The following is a 25,166-nucleotide window of genomic DNA, read 5'->3' as shown; positions in this document are numbered from 1 at the left end:
AAACTCACCATTTTGCACATTTCCCCTTTCATTACTCAACAAACCTGCTTCTCTGCCAGAGATTCAGGCAAGAAGACCCAGTGGAAATAGGCCATGGATGATTTAGGTAAGTAATTCTTTTTTAGTATAGCAAAAGAATAAGGACTGAAGGGGTGGGTTTGTAATCTCACTGCAAAGAGCTTCATCTTATGCATAATGGGAGAAACAGAGAGAACTGAAGAGGAAAAGAAGATCTTGAGCACAAGGCAGAAGCTTTGTGCCTTTAACAGCTGCCTGACAGGTAAGAATACATCAGGTATAGTTCACTCCTCGAACTGTAATGGCTGGATTTCTGCAAAACAGGACAACCCATTTGGGTTGCTGGTGTCCAAGAAGGTGAATTCAAGCTGGAACGTGGGAGTGGAAATTGATGAAGCTTGTCTTCATTTCTGAATCAGGAATTTTTCTGAAAAATTATTTTTTAAAATGTGATATCAAGTAATGCAGTAAGTAGAGGATTATTTAGGCAGGGGGGAAACAGGCATTATTTAAATTGTTAAAAGAATGAACATTTTGTAATAAAAATAGAGCTAGGAAATATAGAATTATGTTTTTAAATTGGGTTCTGCTGTGCTAGCCCTCACTTCCTCTAGCTTACCAGCTATTGCCACTAATGGTTAATAGATACCACAGAGATTGGAACCCCTCTAGCTTATTTCTCTTGAAGACAATAACATTTCACCACACACATTTATCTTATATTTTCAGCATTATGAAATAATCGGATGATTCCATCATAAGTTCTTCTGTCATTCTAGATATTATATCTACCTGTCCTTATGTCTTGCATGCTAGTAGCCCTACATACTAGTACAACTCCGATATATATATATATATATATATATATATATATATATATATATATAATGAAAAATGTACAAATCTGGGATCCACCATTTGCATTCCTGATTTTAAAATAATTAATGTCATCCTTGTGATGCAAAAGCACCACTAACAGTGACTTACAGTATTTTAAAAAGCACTTATTATATTAGAGACTTTGGGAGGAAGAGCATGCCACTCACCCCATTTCTGTTCTACCAAATTCATTTTGTGGTTAGCGATCAGCTATATGATGTTATTGCTGGGCAAGGACATATGGTATGAAGATGAAACAGGCAGCCTGCATTAATCCAATTCCTGTCAGAAGGGTTTCCTTTAATTTAAATTTGATCAGTGCAATATGGTAGCAGCAGATCTTTGTGGCACCAAGGAATCCAGAGCTCCTGCAATCTTTTAACACTATTGTTAAAAAATGTGGGACGGGGAAGAAAGAGAAACACTTCCCATAGTCTCTGCACTCTTTTCTGAAACCTGATCTCTAGGCAAGAACTGAGCTGCTCTGTGCTAACTGAAGTGAATACTGTGGTGATGGTAGTAAAAACTATAGCAAGGTTTAGGAACATAAACAAGGTTGAATCAGAGAAGCCAGGTCAGGAACAGATTATTTCTTTATTATATCAATTCTACAACCATCCATTCTGCAAATTGTAACTCTGGGTAGCAAACAGGGTTGGCATTCTCTGGGTTCCTTCAATTAAACGATCTCATCTATTGGGCCTGGAAGCGCGCCTTCTTTGTAGGAGCACTTACCCTCTGAAACAAGATTCCCCCCCAGATTCAGATGGCCTTCGCCCTACATGAAGATTTGGCTCTTTACCCAGGTCCACGGTGAGGGAGGGGGAGACGCCTTGCTTCATCGCACTTGCTATAATTTATCTTAATCTTTCATTGATTTTATTGCAATTTCCTTGTTTGATTGTTGTGAGCCGCCCAGAGCTGTTGAGAGTCAGGTGGCATACAGGTTTAATAAAATTATTGTTGTTGTTGTTGTTATTGTTATTATTTAAAAAGATTATTTTTGATTCTGTAATGTATATGGATTTGTAGGATTAAATCATCACCTACACAAGATAATATACATGCTATGTAGCCAGAATTTACAAGCCATGTCAGAAGTTTACTGTCTTCAGATCTGAGGATATATTATCGGAAGATTCATTCAGTCTAAGAAACAGCTGCAAATCCTCGCTTGAAGTAACCAGAGATAATTGATGAGAGGAACCTTTAAAAATAAAGGGATTTACTGAGATATGAAAGTGGCTTGATAATATCCACATGTCTGTCTGTCTGTCTGAGGTGAAAGGAGTCATTTGATAGCAATATTGTAGTTTTACGGATGCAATGGAGCTCTTTTGCTGCTGAAGTACTCACAGTGAGATGGGATGTGCATACCAAAGGGCTTGTAGAAAACAAGGACAGAAGGACAGACATATATTTGAACTATAATGGTTTTGTTTAGATGCTTTGTTGGCAGAACTGGAACAAACCTCCGGGAGTCTGAGTGTGAATGACTCAGACCCAAATGTTTGCTTTCTTCTCGAGCGTGACAACAAACCAAAACCAGTGGCAACAACAACAGAAACCCACCTTACCCAACAGACAACATTAGCTGCTCAAGAAGCCAAAAAGGTATTTTCCTTAAGCTATATGAGTCTTAGCAAGTTGCAGATTATGGAAGGAAGTGCTCACAAATTTGTCCCTGATAGAAAATTCATTCCAGCCCTTGGCTCATCCCTATCCTGATGTATAACTGCTGGTGTTTTTAATTCAAGGCAAAATTGAATAAAGCATAGTTTTTAAAATATCTATGCTAAAAAGTTACAACATATAAAATGTGGGTTAGGTATGGAAAAATCCACTGTAAAATTAAGATGGCCTGCCAAATGTCCTTAAAGAACAAATGGTATTTCCAGATCACCAGTCTTCCCATTCCCAAACTTTTTAAAATTCTAGTTCAAAGCCCATTTGATATTCTGAGATGTTGTGACTACTCCAGTTCTAGAAGGATGAGGTAAATTTACATACAGGGAATCACAAACTAGTCAGTCCAATAGCTGAACTTTAAAACCTGTAAAGCAGTTGGTATTTGCCTGCTATCCAGCTACTATCCTCATCCCCAGGTCTGTGCCAAACACATCCTTCCCCCTCTTCTAATAGTAAGAGGAAAATAAATACACGGGTGCCTTTCTCCTTTTTTTTGCACCCATCCCCTTTGAAAGTACCGATGCCACCATGACAGGGATCCCTGAGCTTGGAATCCTTTGGGCAATCTAGCCAGTGTGGTGCTAAGATGGAGAAACAAGAGCTAGGAGTGTTCCTCCAGTGAGAGCACAGAAGTGCAAAGACGTGAAACAAAGCTGGGCAGCCTTTTTAAAACCTGTTTCCCAAGCAACAGTTCAGGAAGGAACAGTGACAGCTGACGGGTGAAACGTCACCATAGGAAGTGCATCCCCATCTGGAAGTCCACAAACCTCTCTCCCATTATTTTCAGCAATCTTGATACAATAAACCTCAGTTTGCTGAACCATAGTTGTATGGGTAGTACACACGGTGTTGGCCATGGGAATTCTGGGAATTCTGCAAGTTACAGTCCTAGGACATCTGGAAAGCGCTATGTTGGAGAAGACTGGATTACAGGATACAGGGAACAGACTGGGAAAGACCTCTGACAGACCTGGATTTTGCTCAGCAATGCTGGATGAGTTAAAACATTGATCTGATTTAATGTTTAGTTGTTGATGTATTTTATATATCAGACCTCCTTAACTAGAGATTGTTTTAGAATAAGACACGATTCATGATGTGCAGATTCTTTACTCGGAAGTCCATTTGCCTGCCTTTCTCTCCAGTTTGCATCTGGAACATAGTTGACCATTATAGCAGGTAGAAGGGCTGGTTCCAGAATAGGAGATGGCGGTTCAGAGGCTGCTTTAGAAGAACAGTGCAACATTTTCTGATGGCTGAAATTATCAACTGATAACAGGATCATAACCAGAAACTAAGCATATTTTTCAGCAGCTTTGGGCATGGGCAATATTCTTATGCATATCTGCTATATATATATTTCCAGGTAGAACCAGCACACAATGTTCAAACCCATAAAGAAGATGCAGGTAATATTTACAGGTAACTATTACAACAGAAAAAAAGATAAACAGCCCTCAAATTATACTACCTCTCTCACTGTCCTCACCTGTCTATCCTTGAGAAAAGAAATTAGACTAATTTTGTTACAAAAAGGTCATTTCTAGAATGTATTATGACATTTTAAGCAGTTTCCAATGGATTAAACAAAGGTTTCTTATCACATTTACCATTGTAAGTATATCTGGTTTTTGCACAATAGATGGCCACTATCTATACATTGGAGTCACCAAGGCACATTTTACTTTTTGATAGAATGTTGTGAGCACCTTATTGGAATGAGATGGAGCTTGCCCAATCAAAAAATGTCTGCCAGAGTGTGTATAGCCAGCTGTACACACAAAAGGTTATCACTTCCCCCCTGTCATTAATTCCAGGATACTCACAATCAGCCTCTAGTAGGATGCTACAACCGAGCCACTTTATTTGAATCTCTAAGTGTGAATATCACCAAACTGATGGTTATAACAATGCCATTAATTTTCAAAACAGGGAATCGAGTTGGCATTTTAAATAGGGTTTAAATAGCAGGAACATTTATGTGTACTCACAAGGCTGAATGTAAATATATTCTGAGTCAGAAATATCAAGCACTGGAAATTATTCACCCTTATTTCCAAGAACCCATGGATGATTCAGAATAAAATGTAATTTCTGGCTTTCACAGCAGGTGAAACTGATATTGGAAACAAATAGTTTAATTATCATTCATAATATTATTTTATGCCAGTCTACCCAGAAAAATTTAGGGTGACTTAAAGTTAATAAATTAGCTCAGACATTAGAATAAAAGTTGAGTGTTGCAACTTAATTATTTTTTCCTTACTATGGAAGTTTCCATTGCATTATGAAAGGAATATTTTTATCTGCCAGTTGGTCACTTAAGCAAAAGCCAGATGAATTAAATGACATGAAAAATGTATGGTCTCCACATATTGCATTACATTTCTGCAGCATTTCACAAATTGGGCTGTCCTGAACACACATGCGTGCAATCTGTCAGCATGGAAAGCAGATAATCAGTGAGAGGGCAGGCAGAATTGAATTATCGTTTGCCTAATACAAATACAGTGGAACAGAAAACAAATCACAAGTTTTGCCATTCATAAACTTGAGGCAAATTCTGAGATAAATTTTTGAGACCAAAAAGTAAATAACTGAAATAGCGGGTTGTTATTTGAGCAGGTATCATATATAATGACAGATGGGATGATAGCACATGCAAGAATTTGAAGATTTACTTTTTTATTCCCTTCATTCAGTTGATCATAAATAAATACTTGTCTCCTTTATAGCACAGTTTTACCTCCACAGCCAGTGGTGTCTTCATCCTCATCCACCTCAGTTGCTCAGCAGCTGGATGATCTTTTGGCTTGCCTAGGAACAATCCAGTCCAAGGTGAGTAATGTGACTCTATCCCAAATACCTTTTGCAATGAAAACAGTGGTTGTTTATGCAGACTGTAATAAACTCCTAAGACCTGCACTCTGCCTAAGGGACATTTAGAACTGCAATTGAATAACATAGTACACTGTTTCGCAACCTTGGCAACTTTAAGATGTGTGGACTTCAACTCCCAGAATTCCCTAGCCAGCATGCTGGTGGGGAATTCTGGGAGTTGAAGTCCACACATCTTATAGTTGCCAAGGATGAAAAGCACTGACATAGTAAATTAGGGAAAGCTGTAGGCTGCCTACATTCAAGTCAGCCTGCATACTTCAAAAACACATTGGCAGGAAAAAAAGTAATGAAGGGAGGGTACAGGGTTTAAAAATATTCAGGAAGGGAGAATGGGGACTATCATGAATACTACTGTTCTGAATGTCTTCAAATTACTTATCATGGTGGTTGTGTATACTGTATGCTTCTGGGTATATCTAGCTTTATTTTATTATTGCAAGTTGCTCCTGGCTTTTTTTTCCTGGTCCTCCATCTTTGATTGCTCTGCAGCCTCCCTGACTGCCTGTGCTTCAGATCCAGAAAAGAACTGTGACACAGGGTTTTTGAATATCATCTTTTGGGATGAATTTTGAGCATAGGAAGCTAGGGGGGCTAAAAGCCTTGTACAGATGATCGTACAAAATAAAACAGGACACTGAGCCATGTCCTTCCATCACTACATAATTAAGATTTCTTAGATTTGCCATTCAAATAAAAAAGCATGGGTCTGTTTGTTTCAAACATTCTTTTTTCAGGAAAGAAAAGATGTGGGGATATATGTGAATGTTACAAATAGGATGATGTCATCTAAAACATTTTATAAAATTGTGTGAATGATGCAGGTTAATAGATCAATAAAAACCTGCTCTGGAAGCAGAGAAAGCTACACAGAAAGAAAGAGCTGCAAATTATTTGTTCTCTTGCAGGTCTCAGATGGTCTGGCCACTCCCAGCCAGTCAACATCAGCAGAAGAGACTGCCACTGGCAACCTAGACAGCATGTTGGAGAGTTTGACTCATGATATGCAGGACCTTGGTGTTGCTACAGTGCCTAAGGGCAACTGTGCTTCCTGCCAGAAACCCATTGCTGGAAAGGTAAGCATGGGTGGGGGAATTGTGGATCTAGCTGTCTGCTTTTTTGACCATCCTCAGTCTCACTGAGGTTGCTACAAACAATTGCTTATTTATCACATTTTCAAACTGCATGGCATGTATAGCCAAGAAGGCAAGTTGGAATGTCTTCTTTTGCCATTTTATTATTTAGGATCTTTGTGTCTTAGCCTAAAGAGGTTCTGTTGCTTGCTAAGCCAATGAGGGGACCCTGACTAAAAACGGAGCACCTTTGGAAATATTTAGCTTCTGTGAAAGAGAGTCTGCACTGGAGAGAGAAGTATCTTTAACCAATGTCTTCTGCTAATCCTTTAATGAATTCTAGGTGGTTACAGCCCTGGGAAAGATATGGCATCCCGAACACTTCACATGTGCCCAGTGTGGAAAAGAAGTGGGTTCCCAGCCATTCTACGAGAGGGACAACAAAGCTTATTGCCAAGAAGACTACCATCAGCTCTTCTCTCCTCGCTGTGCTTACTGTACTGCACCCATTCGAGATGTATGTATCACTGTCTCTGCCTTCTGGCAATCAAACACCTTCATAACTGGTCCCAAACATTTAGCTATCTGAAGCTAAAGATAAAATGATGCCACCCTCCCCGTTCCATGTACCTTAGCTGCCCAAGCAACAGTGGAATTGCAGCTTCAGCACTAATGATGTGAAAACTTCTTTTGCCACATCTGAAGACAATCATCTAGCTGAGGGGCTGCAGGATAGGCTGCAAAGTTCCTGTAGCTTTGCAATTCAGCACCTCACTGCTGTCCTCTGGGATCCGCTGCCTAATGTAGATGTTTCTAATGGAAGCTTTGCCCCTGAACTCCCCTGGACAGGCTCTGATTCAGAGTAGGAGCAAGCTGGGAATATATCCCTCATGCCTGCTATCTTTCTTTGCCACATATATAATACTATTCCAGTAATGCTTTCTTGTTTTCTTTGCAGAAAGTCCTAACAGCCATGGATAAGACTTGGCACCCTGAGCATTTCTTTTGTACACATTGTGGGTCTGTGTTTGGCAATGATGGTGCGTCATTATTTCCCAGTTCCTGACTTCGCTTCTGCAAGCTTGCTTAATGCCTTTATCTATTGGTATAGATATAATCGAGATAGATGAGTGTGAAACCTTTTAAAGTAGAAATGGTCTTAACCCAAAATGTCCCATTCCAGCTCTGCTGGAAGGGTTTCAGTGTTATACACAAGCAAAGAAAAGCCTAAGGAAGTATGTGAATTTGTGTACCTTGCTAGAATGTTTTTTACAGATAGAAAAATGGATGGAGAAATTTTAAGGTGGGCAAATGTCGCTAGAGAAGTCACCAGTAGGATGGAGTGAGGAATGCTTGTTGAAAGAAGCACAAATGGCTGTGAGTAAATGTATGCTTCTGGCCACTTTTGTTGTATGGAAGTCAGAATTTGGTATGTCAGGAGAAATATAAAAATAAGATGGATACTGGGAAAATGGGGTACTTAAGTCCACGGTAAAATGAGAAAAGAAAGGTCAAGAATGAATGAATGAATGAATGGGCATTGAATGTATGTGGATTGAATACAAAAGTGAGAGACCAGAACTAAAGAAGTATTTTCAGGTGGTTCAGTCATACAGGAAGAATGGATGAGGACTGAACCATAAAGCAAATATGTGCAGGAAGAGTGACTTCGCTGAGAGAAAGGAGAAGCCAGTTTGGTCTAGTGGTTAAGGTGCTGGGCTAGAAACCAGGGGACTGAGAGTTCTAGTCCCACCTGAGGCATGAAAGCCGGCTGGGTGACCTTGGGCCAGTCCCTCTCTCTCAGCCCAACCTACCTCACAGGGTTGCTGTTGTGGGGAAAACAGGAGGAGGAAGGAGTATTAGGTATGTTCCCTGCCTTGCGTTATTTATAAAAATAATAAAGGCAGGATAATTTTTTTAAAAAGTAAGAGAAAGTTGTGGTTGGATGGAGTTGATAAATCTTTCAAAAGAGGAGGCGAAAAGAACCAAAAGTAGTGGCTGAAGTGCAGTATGGACTTGGTGGAAGGAAGGATGGTCCATAAGGATAGAAAGTATTGAGATGTAGTAAATGGTGTCAGTATAAAGTAGTTGCAGCCTTGTTTCCTTTCCTTTACCTCATGTCTTTAATTTCTTTGGCTTACTATTTCTTAGTCTTTTTCCTCATGTTATATAACGTTGTCTGCCCTCTAAGGAAATAGTATGACAAGGATGCATGTATGAATTATCACCAGGTAACAGCAGAAACTCTCTTCTTCTAATGGATGCCAGTATCATAGTTTTCTTTGCATACATTTTGCTCTCCTGAGTGTAAGCTGATGCAGAGACTGTTTTAATTTCATTTTTCCTGGGTTGCATGCTAGTAATACTTATTTTTTCCTTTTTGACAAGCAACCATCAGAAAACATAAGCACGCTCACTGTGGGATTTGATCACAGATGCACTAATATGATACCAGGAATTGAGGTCCACTAATTAGCTCCTAGTGGATCTCTGAACCCACAGTGGTAGCTCAGGTCCCCAAACTCCTAATTAGAACTAACATGCAAAAAGTTTTATGGGTCAATTTAGAGATGAGCTCCTCCTTGGGTTCTAACTAACTAAACTGAGTCTTTTAAGGAACTCAAGGCCACTTTCCTTTCTTTCTTGGCCATGTGGGAGAGTTTCCCCTGAACATTGCTCACTGTTATTGCTTCACGCTTTTAGAAGCAACTCTTAGAAATATGAACTTCTTGCACTGGCAGCAGTTTCTTAATCTTGGTGTGGCGGCTCAGATTCCAATGCAATAACTGCCTTGTGCAATTATGGATTGTTTCTCTTGGGCTGCAAACTTTTAAGAATTGCAGAAGTTTAGCAAAGCACTATTTGACCTTGCAGTGACCCAAATTATATTTTTAATCAGTATGAACAGTAGCAAGCTGAGCAGTGGCATGAGCAGGCTTGATTTGTCTAAAACTATTTTCTTCTTGGAGGCTGGCAGCTCACACCAACTAGGTCATTGTTTCTGATTTGGCAGTTGAACCTTTCTATTTATTTAATCAAGTTGATTTATCTTAACAAGTTTTATAAAAAGAAATACAGAAAAATGGGGAAAAAGAAAGGAAAACACATAAAAGAAGAAAAAAATGTTATTCCAAAATATTCTATTTGAAGTCAAGGAAAATCCTTAAAATAGTCATTGCAAAGTAATTGATTTCAACATTGATTCCAGTTGAAATCAATTCCAATTGATTCCAGATTCTGCTCATCATTTCCAATAGAACATTTTGCCCCCTATTTTTGAAATAGAGTTATTCCATAAAGTTAAATATTCATGGGCCTCAACATCAAAATCCAATCTACAATCCAACAGAGCCCAAACATATCTAGCTGCTCACCATCCCAGAAACAAAAGACCCTGTATCAGTCCCAGCAATTGCAAGGACCTTAATGGAAATGAGCAAAAACTTTCCAACGAAGCCAACAAAGGTTGATATTCTGCTGAATTTTCATTCCACATAGATATAGTCAATAAAATATAAGCCCAATTATATTTTTGAAAATCTGCTAAATTAAAAGTACCATCTTCAAAAGATAGTTTAGCTAATAAAATCTATTAGGTCTATTTTCTTATATAACTTTTCTCAATAATTTATCAATTTGAAGAAATTATTTATTTGGAATTAACATTGGAATATCTCTTAAAACACAAATCAATGGTAGAGTGATATTCATTTTAATAACATTAATTTTAGTTCACCAACTTAATGAAATTTTAATCCATCTACTAATAGCTAAGGTAATCTTCTCTAAAACTGTTAATTTCATATATTTAAAACTATTTTAGGAATATAAAGTCCTAAATACTTAATATAATCTGTTGAGGTTATAAAACCTAACTCTTTGCATTGTACTATTGATGTATCAGAACTTAAAGAAAATAAAAATGACTTATCCCAATTAATCTTATATCCTGAGTACTTAGTGAAATGTTGAATCATCCACATAAGATTTGGCAATGAAATAGAATAATTTTATTTATTTTTTTATCAAATTTGTCACCGCCCATCTCCTCTGACCGGACCATAATTCTCTAAAATTGCCAAAATATCATCAACAAATAAAAATAATCTATATTTAAAACCTGCCAATATGATACCAGTAACATTATAAGGTTGCCTAATAGAAATTGATAAGGGTTCCAGAATTAAGTGAAAAAGCAAAGAGGAGAGTGGGAAACCCTGACAAGTACCATCTTGTAACTCAAGTGCATCTGAAATCAATCGGTTTGTGATCACTCTCGCACAGGGTTGCCAATAAAAAATTTCCATCCACTTAATAATAGGAAACAGGAACCCATATCTGCTCATTACCTGCATTAGATAATTAATCCGGACCATATCAAGAGCTTTTTTCAGCATCTAAAAACACCAGTATAGTAGAGTCTGTTTTATCTTGAGCTGTATCCAAAATATCTATTAATACACATAAATTACCTGATGTCTATTTTTGTCATCACACTTCATATGTACTCATGCTCTTAAATTTAAAAGACCTCTTCTTTATTTGGTTTCTTCCATTAGTCTTCTCTTGAGCAGGTTGTATATCAATAATAGCTATTTACTCAGCAATTCCTTTGTCACTGTTCTCTTTGGAATCTACATCACCGTGTGCTCTAGAAGTAGGCAGTCTAGGCTTAGTAGAAGCTGTGTTCAGAAAATTTTGGTTAAGGTAATACCTTTTGCAAATATTGCCCATCCCTAATCAAAACATTCCCATCTTCAGTATGAATTATTTCAAAGGAAGAATTCAACAAACAAACGTTAAATAATATATTCTATATTCCTATTGGTAGGCTGACATTTGTCATCTGTTAGCAACATACATCAGACCCACAATTTTAAAACTATGTCATTTAGCCTTAGAACTGATGACTTTGTACTGTTTCCTCTTGCACCATTAGTGCTGATAAGCCTCAGAAGTAGTATTAGAAACACTGTAAAAGTGATAACATTCATAGCATATATGTTTAGAGGTCTTCTAAATTTAAGAGCATGAGTACATATGAAGTGTGATGACAAAAATAGTATGATCAAACATATGAGGGACGCGGTGGCGCTGCGGGTTAAACCGCTGAGCTGCTGAGCTTGCCAATCGGAAGGTTGGCGGTTTGAATCCGTGTGACGGGGTGAGCTCCCGTTGCTAGTCCCAGCTCCTGCCAACCTAGCAGTTTGAAAACATGCAAATGTGAGTAGATTAATAGGTACCGCTTCGGCGGGCAGGTAACGGCGTTCCGTTTAGTCATGCCGGCCACATGACCATGGAAGTGTCTACGGACAAACGCCGGCTCTTCGGCTTTGAAATGGAGAAGAGCACCGCCCCCTAGAGTCGGACACGACTGGGCTTAATGTCAAGGGAAACCTTTACCTTTACTATGATCAAACATACAAGGAATTTGACTTCAGTGGAAGAGCTCTCAACGTATCTACACAACATCAAAACTAAACAATAAAATAATAATAAAGCAACAATGTTATTTACTAAAACCATACAATCAAGAAAGAAAAAAAATTGAAGGAAATAACACTACAGCTATCAACCAACACACACTCATATTTAAAAGGAGAATTAATGGACAGCATACTGCATCTGTTGTCCAACATACGTTCACATTTAACAGAGCATTACTGGTCACATCTTAGCAGTCATGTCAGCAGTCATAAACCCTTGGCAATGTCTAATTTGGCAAAAATCTTGGCACCCTCTATGGCATACAAAATATTATCAATGATTGGCTTTTTGGATAGTGTTCTCATACCATATTTTGTTGCTTTGCTCAAGTCATCATAGAGTCTAGTGCGCAGAGACCTTTTTTGGCATAACAAGCACATTTAACATCCATTTGTTTCCTTCATGAACATCTCATTCACAACTTCTAATGGAGCATACAGTAAATTGCTCACCTAAGATTGTTTAGATCTGGTTAGTACTTGAAGAAAAGACCAGCTAGAAAGCTGAGGTCTACAGGCCAGACAGAGAAGTAATCAACCAACCAGTCAGTCCTGGAAAAAGGCAATGATAAATCACTTCCATACTGCTGCCAAGAAAACAGAATGTGCATTTTCAAAAAGTCACCTGAAGTCAAGCTTGACTTGAGGTTGTCTTTACTTTTTTGTGCACTGCATATTCTTAGCAATTGAGGGGAAACTTGTTCACTCTAATCTTATGAGAATATTCTATAATCTGCCCAAGGTCTTAATAGCAAGTTAAATCAATTCGTCAAGGCTGAGGTCAGTACAATGGAAGACTAAGCAAATACACTGGACACATGATGTATAGATGCCTTTCTGTAGAATGTGGAGTCCAAAAGAGGCCTTATAATCAATTATCTAAGTAAAATCACCCATAATATAGTTTCTCCAAATGAACTGTGCTGCAAAATTGTCGCGTCACGCGACCAGTCCTTCGCCCTTCGGTCTATGGGATTCCCTGGGGGGGAATGAGCCAACGATTCCCTCGCAAGGGTGAGGTCGAAAAAACAACGGTAGGCACAGGATTCTTTTGTGGTGGTGAGTGACGCTACATCTCAGGAGGTTGCTGGTACTGCCTCCTGGGCCACGCCCCCACCTCCTTTTATTCAGCAGTTCTATCAGGGCGGGGGAGTGAGTACAAAGAGAATAGGGAAATACAAGTCATGCCCTGAGGCTACGTGAGAGACATGCAATCTAGCTGTGCAGTAATGGAGTCAGGTACGTCACAATTCCACCTTTTTTATTTAATTTTGTTCCTCCCCCAGAGGGTCTGAGTCGGGGAGCCAGGGACTCTTCAGTCCAAGGAGACCCATCCCAGCGTCCTCTCTCGGGGGGTAGTGTGACCGGGGGTCCTTTTCCACTTCTGATTCACTATCGGAGGACCATTCCAAGAGTGGTGTTTTCTCCATACCTACAGCAGTGACCAGGTGTTGAACAGCAAGCTTTGTCTCGGATACCTCTGAGTCCAATGTATGAAGTCTCTGCTTTAAGAAGCGGAGAACGCGACCCAGCACACAGGGGCCTATGGTGCATACGAGAATCAATAACAGGAGGGGCCCCAACAGAGCGGACAACAGTGTGGTTAGCCATGGAGAAATGCTAAACATATTTTGATACCATGACATGGATTGTTGGCGCTCCAATTCCCTTGTTTTTAAACGGGAATTGAGCTCTTTCATAGAGTCCAATACTACTCCTGAGTTGTCGGCATAAAAACAGCAGTCTTCCTTTAGAGCAACACACAGACCCCCTTGTTTGAGGAACAGAAGGTCGAGACCCCTACGATTTTGCAAAACCACTTCGGATAGAGAGGTAAGGGAATCTTGTAGCGCCACAATAGATTGTTCGATGGCGCGAAGGTCAGTGTCAATGATAACGCTAAGGTGACGCAGGTTCTGATCATTGACAACAAGGGCTGACACACCAGTGGCGGCTCCGGCCGCACCTAAGCCCAGTAGGACTGATAAAGTTACAGCAGTCACTACTTCGCGCTTAGCCTTGAGGGGATAATGAGGGGGCTCTAAAATGGAGAGAAGTTCGTCGGGGGAATAGATAGAAATCTTGGGGAGTAGGAGCACCTGAATACAAAAGGCGTTAGTTTGTAACAAGGTATCACCATATACACATGCGGTGAGGCCAGAAGAACATGCCCAAACAGAGTTGTTCCCAGGGATAAAGTATTGCCCTGTCAATCGGGCAGAGATATTACCAGAGGTAGTGTAGAGTACACCGTAGCCACCATGGCCGGTGTGACCGTTGATGTTCAAGCGATTCTTTGGAAGATAGAGGGCACAGTGATCATGAGAAGAATTAAGGCAATATTGAATATAGTTAGCAGGAACACGGCCAAGGCAGCAGCCCTGCCCTATTATAGAGGTGATAGTCAACGTGGTGTTTTGCCAGCGGCAGGAGGCGGCTGAGGTAGAGTTTCGGATAGGGTCAGGAGAACCGACTGCTTCATAGAATGGTGGAGAGGAAGACAAGCAAAGCCAACATCGAGATGTGTTAGAAGCGGTGTGAACAAGGGAAAAGGAGGAGTTAAGAAGAGAGACAAGGGGGTTTTTTTGTTTGGTGAGGGGTTTAAGAAAGGTGGAGTGAATGTCGTCGGCATTGGGCCCAACAGGTGGGGACTGAGGGAGAGTGACCTGTCGTTGAATGTAGAACATGTTGCCATAATGAAACCCGGGCCATCTGGCATACATACGACCTCCCCATTTTACACCTGAGTCCCAGGCATTCCCCTTAGCTTTTCCTGCAGCAGTGAATTGTACAATAACCGGATTACATCTATTCCAACCCCCCTGTCCTGCCGCATTCTTTTTGGTTGCGGTGCACCTAATGTCCTTTCTCAACCGAGTGAGGGTGATGTAATCAGTCTTATATGGAGGGGTCCAGTAGATGTAGCCAGTGGAAACGCAGGACCAAGATTTGCAAAAGTAATCTGCTATGCCTCCGCAGTCGTGCACGTGATCAGGGCTGGTGTCATGTCCTGGGCACACATACAGGGGATACCTTTTAACGGTGGAGTGGCTGGGCTCTGGGAAGCCGTCCAGCCTCCTGTAGGCTGTCACTCCTAAGAGCATTTCTGAAAAGTCAAAATACAGGTTAGGGAAACAAGATATAATTGGGCTATAACAAAAGGAGGTATTCAGGATCTGTCCCAAGGCATCGCGGATTGTCCAGGTGATATTGTAAGGGCGATGCGATCCCTGGGCGTCAAATGCCAGTAGGCGTCGTCCCTGCCAACGGGCGGGCTCAGGAAGGGAGAGTAAAAATAAGGTGAGCGTAAGGCGAGATGAGGTGGCGAACCCCTTAATTAATTTTGTTATTTCACAGTGATATTGTCCTAGATCGGTCAACTGTACGTTGGTGATAGCAAGGGTAGTTTGGCGAAAGTGATAAGTGATGGAGTAGGAATCGCCATCTTGGAGAAGGGTGTTGTTGCGAAACCAGCGCCAGAAGGTGCCTTTTCTTTTGATGGGAGAGCGTTGAAGACATTCCATGGCGTTGGATGCTGAGCTGCGGCCAATGGTGGCAGGGTAGCGTAAACGATGGGTTCGAATGAGAGAGGTTGTGTTAGGGTTCGTTGTGAGGGGAGCAGAGATGGAAGAGAGATAACAGAGAAGGAGGGTCAAGAAGGTGCTTGTCAGGAGACTGCCCATGATATGGCCGGATGCAGCGAGCAGGAACCCAGAGCACTCGATCAGGAAGTTGCACAGCAGCGTAGCCTTTTCCCCAGGTGACGAGTTGCGCAGGGCCTTTCCACTCAGGGCTGGGCAGTTGCCTAAAATAAACAAGGGGACGGGAAGAGGGAACTACTGGCTTGGAAAAGTGTCGAGATGCAGCCGTAGCAGGGGGGGTACCGGTAAGATTAAGGAAATTCAAGGTAAACAAGGTGAGATTAAGGATATTTTGTAACATCGGGAGGCTTGGGGGGCCTAAGGCCTTTTTCCCCGTTTGCCGATCAAGGGCATTCTTTAGGGTCTGGTTAGCCCTTTCCACAATAGCCTGACCTTGGCTGTTGAATGGTATACCGAATCTGTGAGTAATGGACCACTTACGGCAAAACTCAGCAAAGGGAGTGCTGACGTAAGCGGGGCCATTGTCAGTTTTCAAAGTTTTGGGACATCCCGATGTGACGAAGGTGCGAATACAATGATTGATTACGTTTTTCGTGGCTTCTCCTCTTTGCAAAGTTGCCAGGATGAATCCCGAATAAGTATCCACAGATACATGGATATACTTCCAAGGTGCAAAAGAGGGATAATGAGTGACATCCATCTGCCATGTGTCACAAGCATGGACACCCCTGGGATTAACTCCCTCAGGGATGCACTTTGCCTGCAAACTGCAGGTTGGACATTGTTGAAGAATGGCGGTAGCTTCTTGATATGTAATGCCAAATTGGCGCACCAAGGCTTTTTTATTTTGATGGAAATAAGCATGGCTGTCCCCTGCTGAAAGCGGCGGAGGAAGAGGGGAAGAGGCCATAATTTTGCAAGCCTCATCTGCCATGTGGTTGCCTTCGGACAGGAAACCGGGTAGCTGTTGGTGGCTTCTAATATGCGCTACAAACAAAGGGGATGTTCTGTCCTTCAGGAGAGTTTGAAGCTGCAAAAAAAGCGTCATGAGAGAGGGGGGGGTAACAGGGGAAATATATGCATCAAACATGGCCACAGCCATTTGAGTGACATACATACTATCTAATATAACATTCAAAGGCTGTTCTGGGAAAAGAGACAAGGCTAGCAAAAAGGCGGCTAACTCAGCCTGTTGGGCAGATGCTTGTGGGCCTGTTAGGCGTTTATGCCATTTGCAATTATTTTGCCATGTACAAGCCCCTATGGTTTTGGAGCCGTCTGTAAAAACAGTGAGGGCTTCCTTGAGTGGGTGCTGAACGAACGGCGAGGTTAGTGTGAAGGGTACTGTTCGCAACAGTTGCAATCGAGGATCAGGGGGAAGATGGCATGACACCTGGCCACACCAGTCCTCCAAGGCATCCTGCAGTGCAGTGGAGTTTTGTAGGAGGGGTTCCCATTGAGTAACCTTAAGGGGAATGTACAGGGTGGAAACATCCAGTCCCATTAGGGCTCTAATCCTCTTCCGGCCTTTCTCAACAAGAGAGGCCATTTGTGCTGCTCTGGTGATGATGGATGTCTTAGGTGTGTGTGGCAAGTGTAGCCATTCTAAAATATGTAGATGTTTGTTATCAGACGTTTGGACAATGATGGCAGTTAATAATTGATGTGTCGAAAGAATGGCAAGAGAGGGTAGTTTGTCAGTGAGCGCACGGTCCACCCATTGGGTCGTAAGGACGGCATTGACCTGTTGTAGGGCATGCAATTGTTGTTCTGTAAGGTATACCTTGTCAGCTGGGTTTGTCAAACCCACTAACGCTTGGAATAAAGGTGATAACATGGGTGTAGTTAAAGCAAGGTATGCGCGGGCCCAGTTAATGACCCCCAGACATTGTTGTAATTGGACCAAGGTGGTCGGCTGGGGAAGCGTGAGCATAGGTAGAAGTGGGGCAGCAGTGGAGGCTAAAACTTTGTGGCCTAGATATTGCATTGGATAACGAGACTGGACCTTTTCTGGTGCAACGTGCAACCCTGCCGTTGCTAGGGTGGCTAAAAGAATAGGAAAAGTTTTTTGAACTGTCCCTTTCGGGCCCTCAGCAGCGACTAAAATGTCATCCATATAATGATACACAAGAAAATGCGGAAATTGGGATCTATAGGGTTGCAATGCTTTATCGACAAAAAATTGGCACATTGTGGGTGAGTTCAACATGCCTTGTGGGAGGACCTTCCACTGGTACCGAGCAGTAGGCTTTGAATTGTTAAGTTCCGGTACCGTAAATGCGAAAATAATTCTGTCCTTTTGTGCCAAAGGTATGGAAAAAAAACAATCCTTGAGGTCTATTACAATAAGGTCGTGTCCTTCCGGAATCAAGTTGGGGTTGGGAAGTCCACACTGCAAAGGTCCCATGGGCTGAAGGATGGTGTTGATAGCCCTAAGATCCTGTAGGAGGCGCCATTTGCCAGACTTCTTTTTGATGACAAATACCGGAGTATTGTATGGGCTGGTGGAGGTTTCGATATGGCCTTCAATTAACTGCTGTTGGACCAAGATATGTAAGGCGTCCAGCTTCTCTTTGGTGAGTGGCCATTGATCAACCCATACCGGCACAGAGGTTTTGAGAGAGAGAGAGAGAGACCCTGAAGGGTCCTGTAAAGCCATTAGGGAAGTTGAATAAAAGCGTGGAACTGTGAAAGCAAGTCACGGCCCCATAGGTTACAGTGCAAAGGCAAGATATAAGGCTTTAGATAAGCTGTAATATGAGAATGAGCAGTCACAGCAGAAAGCCAATGAGAGCTGACCTTAGCGGCCTGTGCTCCGCCTACTCCTTGCACCGAGGAGGCTTCAGCGATAGGCCAGGAGGAGGGCCATTCAGCGGAACGAATGACAGAGACGTCGGCGCCGGTGTCAATCAAGCCTTCGAAAGAGCGACCATTTAGTGTGACAAGGAGGGTGGGTTTAGAGGTTTGGACTGGTTGCTGCAAGGCAAACAATGATGGCATATCAGGAGAAGGGAGAAGTATGAGCGTGGCGACAATTGTTCCTTTATTTAAGGAAAAGCACCTATCTCCCACTCCTGCCAGAGCAATTTGTGTCAAATCTGATGAATCATACAAATAGGGAGCAGCAACCATTCCCTCAAGCGTAAGCGAGGAGTTGGGAATAAGCAAAGCAGGGGTAAGAGGAGGGAGGGGTTTATGCAGCGTGACAACAAGAGGAAGGGAAAGGACAGCCCCCGGATCGTCATACAAAAGATCCTCTGCCAACTCCACAGGGAAGCTGGTGATGGGTAATTCAGCCTTTGGGGCGGGGTTAGCTGACAACCCCCGATCTAGTTTTCCGAAGGCTGGTGAGGGGAGGAGTTATTGCGACATTGCGAGGCCCAATGATAGCCTTTGCGGCACTTGGGACAAGGAGTTTTAGGTTTGGAGGGGGGGGGCGGCCCCCTTTGAGTGGAAGGGGGAGCCCCACCTCCCCCGGGTGCACGGCATTGATTCTTAAAGTGGCCCGGCTTCCCACAATTGAAGCAATTTCCATGACGAGTGATTGCGAGGGCTTCCGGGGAATGGAGCTGAGGGGAGGGGTTAGTAGAAGGCAGCGAGGTGGTAATGGCGGCAGCGAGAGCGCTCACTTTGTGAGAGGTGGTACCAACGATTCTGCAGAGTTGCAGGAAGTCTGCAAGCTTTACACCCGGTTGATTGACTGCGGGTTGCAGAATGGTCTGGCAGTCATGATTAGCGTTAGAGAAAGCAAGTTTCATTAGCAGCTCATGTTTAGCCGTGGCATTATCAATTTGTCGGTCTAAAGCAATCTGAAGGCGACTTATGAAGGAAGCATATGGTTCATTTGGTTCTTGCATTATTTTCAAAAACGTTTGGGTGGATTGAGAGTCGGAATCATCCACTCTTTTGAGAGCATTCATGGCGCACATGTGAATAATAGCAAAACAACGACGGGGGGAGTTCTGTTGCTGGACTAAGGTTGCGAATTGTCCCTTTCCTAATAATTGATTTGCGGTCACCCCTGCGGGAAGACCTCTTCTAATTTCTACTTCCACCCCTTTGTCGTATTCAGATTGCCACACAACGTATTGCGCCGGGGTCATAAGCATAGAAAAAAGCATTTTCCAATCATACAATAACATAACAGTGTTAGCAGTAACTAAAGAGTCTAAAACTCCCCTAGTAAAAGGAGAGTGCAAGCCGTAGGTGGTTACAGCATCTTTGATTTGTTTCAAAACCTTAAGTTCAATATTGTTATACAAATTTCCTCCCGCCGCCCCTAGGCCGATGGTCATGGGAAAGGCAGAGGGACTCTCCATTTCCAATGAGAGGGGGGAGGAGAGGAGTTCAGTGATGGCGCCTCCTAGGGGGTGGTGTTGAGGGGATCCGGGGGTTGGAGCTGAAGGGGGAGGAGGAACGGCTGGGTATGGAGGGGGTGGTGGTGAGGCAGCATCGAGATGGGCGGCAAGAGGGGGTGGGGTTTTTGGGCCGGGAGGAGAAGGGCAAGTTTCCGGGGAAGACGGGGGAGGGTAAAGAGTGTTGATGGCCGCCATAACAGCCTTCCAGGCAGTCAGAATAGGCACGGGTGCTCGTGGGGTATCATGAAAATATTTTCCTATCCTTTCCCAAGTGGATGCTTTGAGCGACCCCTCTGAAGGATAGACAGGGCAGTGTCTGTCCATGTACAGTAGGAGTTGAGTCACCGATTTTTTTGAAATGGGAAAGATGGTCGTACCGTTAGCCTTTTGACAAGAGTTAGCCTTCTTCACTAAATCATAAAGTTCGTCCCTATGAACTGACGAAACTTTGGAGAGTGGGGAGCCCATTACTTACGATTGCAGAGCCTTTTCCAGGTGCGTAGTAACGAGAGTGAAGGCAGTGCACCTCTAGACAGAGATCACACCGTGAGACCGAAGGGATCCCGGACGAGCCCCCAGTTGTCGCGTCACGCGACCAGTCCTTCGCCCTTCGGTCTATGGGATTCCCTGGGGGGGAATGAGCCAACGATTCCCTCGCAAGGGTGAGGTCGAAAAAACAACGGTAGGCACAGGATTCTTTTGTGGTGGTGAGTGACGCTACATCTCAGGAGGTTGCTGGTACTGCCTCCTGGGCCACGCCCCCACCTCCTTTTATTCAGCAGTTCTATCAGGGCGGGGGAGTGAGTACAAAGAGAATAGGGAAATACAAGTCATGCCCTGAGGCTACGTGAGAGACATGCAATCTAGCTGTGCAGTAATGGAGTCTAAGTGGATAAGACTGGTGATAAGCAAAACAATTTCCTTTTGTTAGCAGCAACTTATAGCACCCACTTCCAAATACTGTATAAGGAAGCTTAGGTAAATATGCCCTTGAGTTGAGCTCAGCTCCTTGTAACTACATGGAAACAGCCATGCATTTTTCTTGACAACAGTACCAAAGGGGTACTGTTGTCATTGCCTCTTAGAATATTTTTCCAACTTCCCAGTTTAACGTAAAAAGTAAAGATGCCAGCAAATTGAGCTGAACTCCTGATGACTACATTCTTGCAGTTTTAAGCCCTGTGATATCCAAGTAGATTCCCACTCAAATATTAACCATACTGATATTACTTAGCTTCCAAATCTAGACAAGTTCAGCCAGGTATTGCCACCAGATGAGACATAGTAAAGTTTAGAGGAAATAAAATTCCATATATTCCCAATATCAAGCACCATCTCCAATGGCTTCCCATTTAAGACTAATCCTTGTTTTTGCTTCAAAGTCTTAAAAAAAAACCCCACCTCTACTTTTCCTCATCATAGTCATTTGCCATTACTGTACTGGCCATGATGATTTTATCTTTAAACTGTGTATGCATCTTAGGCTTTCTTGAAACAGGGCAAATCTAAAAATCTAAATGCTCATGTTTATCTCTTGTGTGTGAAAGATAAGTAAGTAGACTTCAGTGTACCAGAATTCTCTCTAGAAAGGGTCATCTGCGCTGATAATATATCTGTTCTTAGGTTAACTTCTTGGAATCCTCTCATGGTGGTACTGTAATAGCAAATCTTTTAGCGTTTACTTACTGATTCAGTAACTTTTCTCTTAAACTCTCTCATATAGCCAGATCATGAAAAGCATCTACTCTATTCTTAAAGCCTCCGGTTGAAACAATTTGTCACCTAATATCTTGTGAATGCCCTTTCATTATTATATTTTTTTCTAAGTTAACATATGCATTAACAGATTCACAGTGTACTTGTATTTTATGTTCAAAGTGTTTCATTCTGTTACAACATAAAACTTTTATCTAGAGCAGTGTTGGCTTGTAAAAAAGGCCTGCTTTTTCTAGAAAAGATAAAGATCCATCAAACAGATGCTCCCAGTAATGCAGAAAAGTTGATCTTCTAATTACATCATTTTCTTTGTTCAGTTTAGTAGCCAATTCATAGAAATCCCTCCATACTAAGTTTATGCTCATTATACAGACTCTCTACATAATTCAGCAAAAATGAGATCTCAGAACATTCTGAGTCATATTGCTCCACAGAGATATGAGATCTCATTTTTGCAATTTATTGAAACTTTTTTGGTAGATCTTAAAAAGCCACTCCAGAGAATCAAATTATAATAACATTACTTTTATTAAGTCAACCTTGTAATTCAATCTTGAAACCTTAGGAACCAGGAGAAATGTTAAGTCACCTGTCTGTCTGTCCATCCATCTATCCATTTATGGTATTTTGGACACTTTCTTCCCAGAAAGCAATGAAGCAACCATTATTCAAAATCCCCAGAAAACAAATAGAATTAGGGCACATATGGTCACATTCATAGTAACATTATACCCAACCCTATAACTGAATTTTTTGTCCCTGGTCTCAATTCATACTTGCCAGCCACAACCACTCTATTATAGGTGTTTTTTTTTTCCAGGAGTAGAATTTTTAATTTAGAAGTCATTCATATGTTCATTAAACATTCAATACTTCTTTTATTACATATTGTGGAATACCACAACCTCTCTTTTTTATCATTTCCTTTATTATATATTGGAGAATACCACAACTTCTTTTAATTTTTTTTTAATTTTTAATATTCTGTAAGGCAAGAAGAAACAAGAATACAAGATAACAGTGCTGAACAATATATGTCAACATTCAATCATAGGTTACAAAGAACATTCAATTTATCAGTAGAACAGTTATTATTAGTAGCACAATTTATTATATATAATCTTTCCAGATCCAATAAAAATGTGATTCATCCCTTAGAGAAGTCAGCATTCAAATTTTATCAGTCACTTGTTCCATAAGAGCAACTGACCATACTTTTGCATGCTGATTATTCAATATAGGTTACCTAGGAATTTCCAGCTTGGAGCAATTTTCAGTTCTGCAGCCAGGAGTAAGAATACAATAAGCTCCTTTTTGTTTAGTTTAGAGTTATCTTCCTCAAAAATACATAATAATCCCAACTCTGGAACACATTCTACCTTTTGTTTAGTTACTATTCTAACTTCTTTGAATGGTGTCTTCCAGTAAGGCACCACCTTTTCACAAGTCCACGACAATTGAAAAAATGTTCCATTCTGATTCCAAGCTCTCTAACAATTTGATGAATGACATGGGTCATTTGTGCTAATCTAGTTGGCGTTAACTGCCAGCGATGTAGTAACTTCCACTGCATCTCTTGTATGGAAGATGATAGAAAACCATTAAGGACAGATTCCTTTCTACCAGTCACTTAAGCCTCCATCGTGCTATCCTTCTCTTCCTGTCTCTACCTGTTTCTTCCTGCCTTTATGGAAAAACATTCTGCTCCTGTAATCTGCAAGTTTCATAAACACAACTACATGCCAAGATAGATCTTGTTGTGTGCCAAGATCTTTAACAGATGAATGTCGAACTGGTCTGAAGGTTGGGGAAGTCCCTTTCCTACTGCTTTTCCAAGCATAGAGATAGCGTGCCTTTGTGTCTGCATGAGAAATCCACTACTTTTAATCATTATCCTCCCAAACCTTCCTCTGTAGGTTTCCATGTGAAAGATGGAAAGCCATACTGCCAGAAAGATTTCCAGAGCATTTTTTCTCCCAAGTGTAGAGGCTGTGATCGTCCTGTGATGAATCAGTATTTGTCAGCTCTGAATGCTGTGTGGCATCCTGAATGTTTTGTGTGCAGAGTAAGTATAAGAAATCAACAAAAGTTGTACCAGTATGGGTTGCTGGTAGTTATGGGATATTTATGTGGTGCAATTTGGCTTAGTGGTGCAGCCAAAGTTTAAGGGGCCCTCCAGATAGATTTTGGCCACAATCCTGCATATAATTAGACTTCTTAAATCCCAGCTACTTAATAGGGCACTAGCTTTTCACAAGTCCACGACAACTGAAAAAATGTTCCCTTCTGATATAGAGAAGTCTCTCAAAATGAAAATGTTAAAAACTGGTATTAAACTTGTGCTACAAAGCATGTATGTATCTTTGTGTGTGTGTGTACACATGCATATTATCCAAATATTGGTGGCAGCATATTCTGTTAAAAGGGCAGGACACCATGCAACTCAGCTTAAACTGTCATATTCTTAATTACCAAATTAAGTGGGCCCATTCTTGAGCATCCTCACCTAGATACCTGCATTGAAAAACACTTGGAGAGGAGCAGCTGTTTGTGTAAGCTTCTGTCCTGGACAGGTTTCTGTTTCAAAGTTCTGTCTTTTAATTCCAAGAAGAAAATAATTAATTTGAAAAACAACAGCCAGACTTATTCATTTTAAATAGTAGTGGACTAGCAACCAGCATGCCCTTGCCCAATGCAGCATTGTGAAGAACCTAACATACGCCAATCCAGAAATATTTTTGATACCCTTACACCAGGCTTCTTTCCTCTATTTTCAGGATTGTTTCTGCAGTTTTACTGATGGCTCTTTCTTTGAACTAAATGGCCAGCCATACTGTGAGCTTCACTTCCATCATCATCAGGGAACAGTGTGCCATGGCTGTGGGAAGCCCATTGTTGGGCGATGTGTCAGTGCCATGGGGCACAAGTTTCACCCAGAACATTTTGTCTGTGCCTTTTGCCTTACTCAGCTGCACAATGGCATTTTTCAGGAGCAGAATGGTAAAACCTATTGTTACTCTTGCTTTAAAAAACTCTTTGTTTAACTTGAAGGTATGTGGAATGTTACTCTTCCCAAGAATTTCATTGCAAAAAAAACAAGAAAGCAATCCTAGGATACTTCCTTGGGAATAAGTCCTATAGAGCTCCCTGGGATTTTCTCTTGAGTAAAGAGTCACCAAATTAAGCAACATTAAATATGATAACAAAAATTGTAAGACACCCAATACCGTAACACACTATTATGCTTTAGTGTATTCAGATTAGTCAACTGTTAGATATTTATCTTTTACACTGAATTTTAAACAACTTTATAGCTGGAGATCTATTTTTTAAATTAGAAATAATAATAACAGCTGCTTCATATACATAATCTTTAAAATGAAACGAAGTAGTAGCTTTTCTTCTCTGAAATCTGTTTTCTGATCTTTTTTTCAGCTGATGAGAAGA

General features: G+C 41.5%; 1 protein-coding gene across 1 annotated transcript; it reads left to right on the top strand.

Annotated features, from left to right (window-relative positions):
* LPXN (leupaxin) lies at positions 1 to 25,166 on the top strand. The gene is made up of 9 exons (XM_063289115.1): positions 1 to 106; positions 2,342 to 2,511; positions 3,953 to 4,008; positions 5,322 to 5,424; positions 6,393 to 6,560; positions 6,901 to 7,074; positions 7,516 to 7,597; positions 23,636 to 23,784; positions 24,497 to 25,166. Exons 1-9 carry the CDS (start codon positions 94 to 96, stop codon positions 24,761 to 24,763), a joined length of 1,182 nt encoding a protein of 393 aa, XP_063145185.1. The 5' UTR covers positions 1 to 93; the 3' UTR covers positions 24,764 to 25,166.

The sequence above is a fragment of the Candoia aspera genome, chromosome 1 (assembly GCF_035149785.1).
Source record: "Candoia aspera isolate rCanAsp1 chromosome 1, rCanAsp1.hap2, whole genome shotgun sequence".
Lineage (NCBI taxonomy): Eukaryota > Metazoa > Chordata > Lepidosauria > Squamata > Boidae > Candoia > Candoia aspera.
This window is presented reverse-complemented; position numbering and strand designations above follow the sequence as displayed.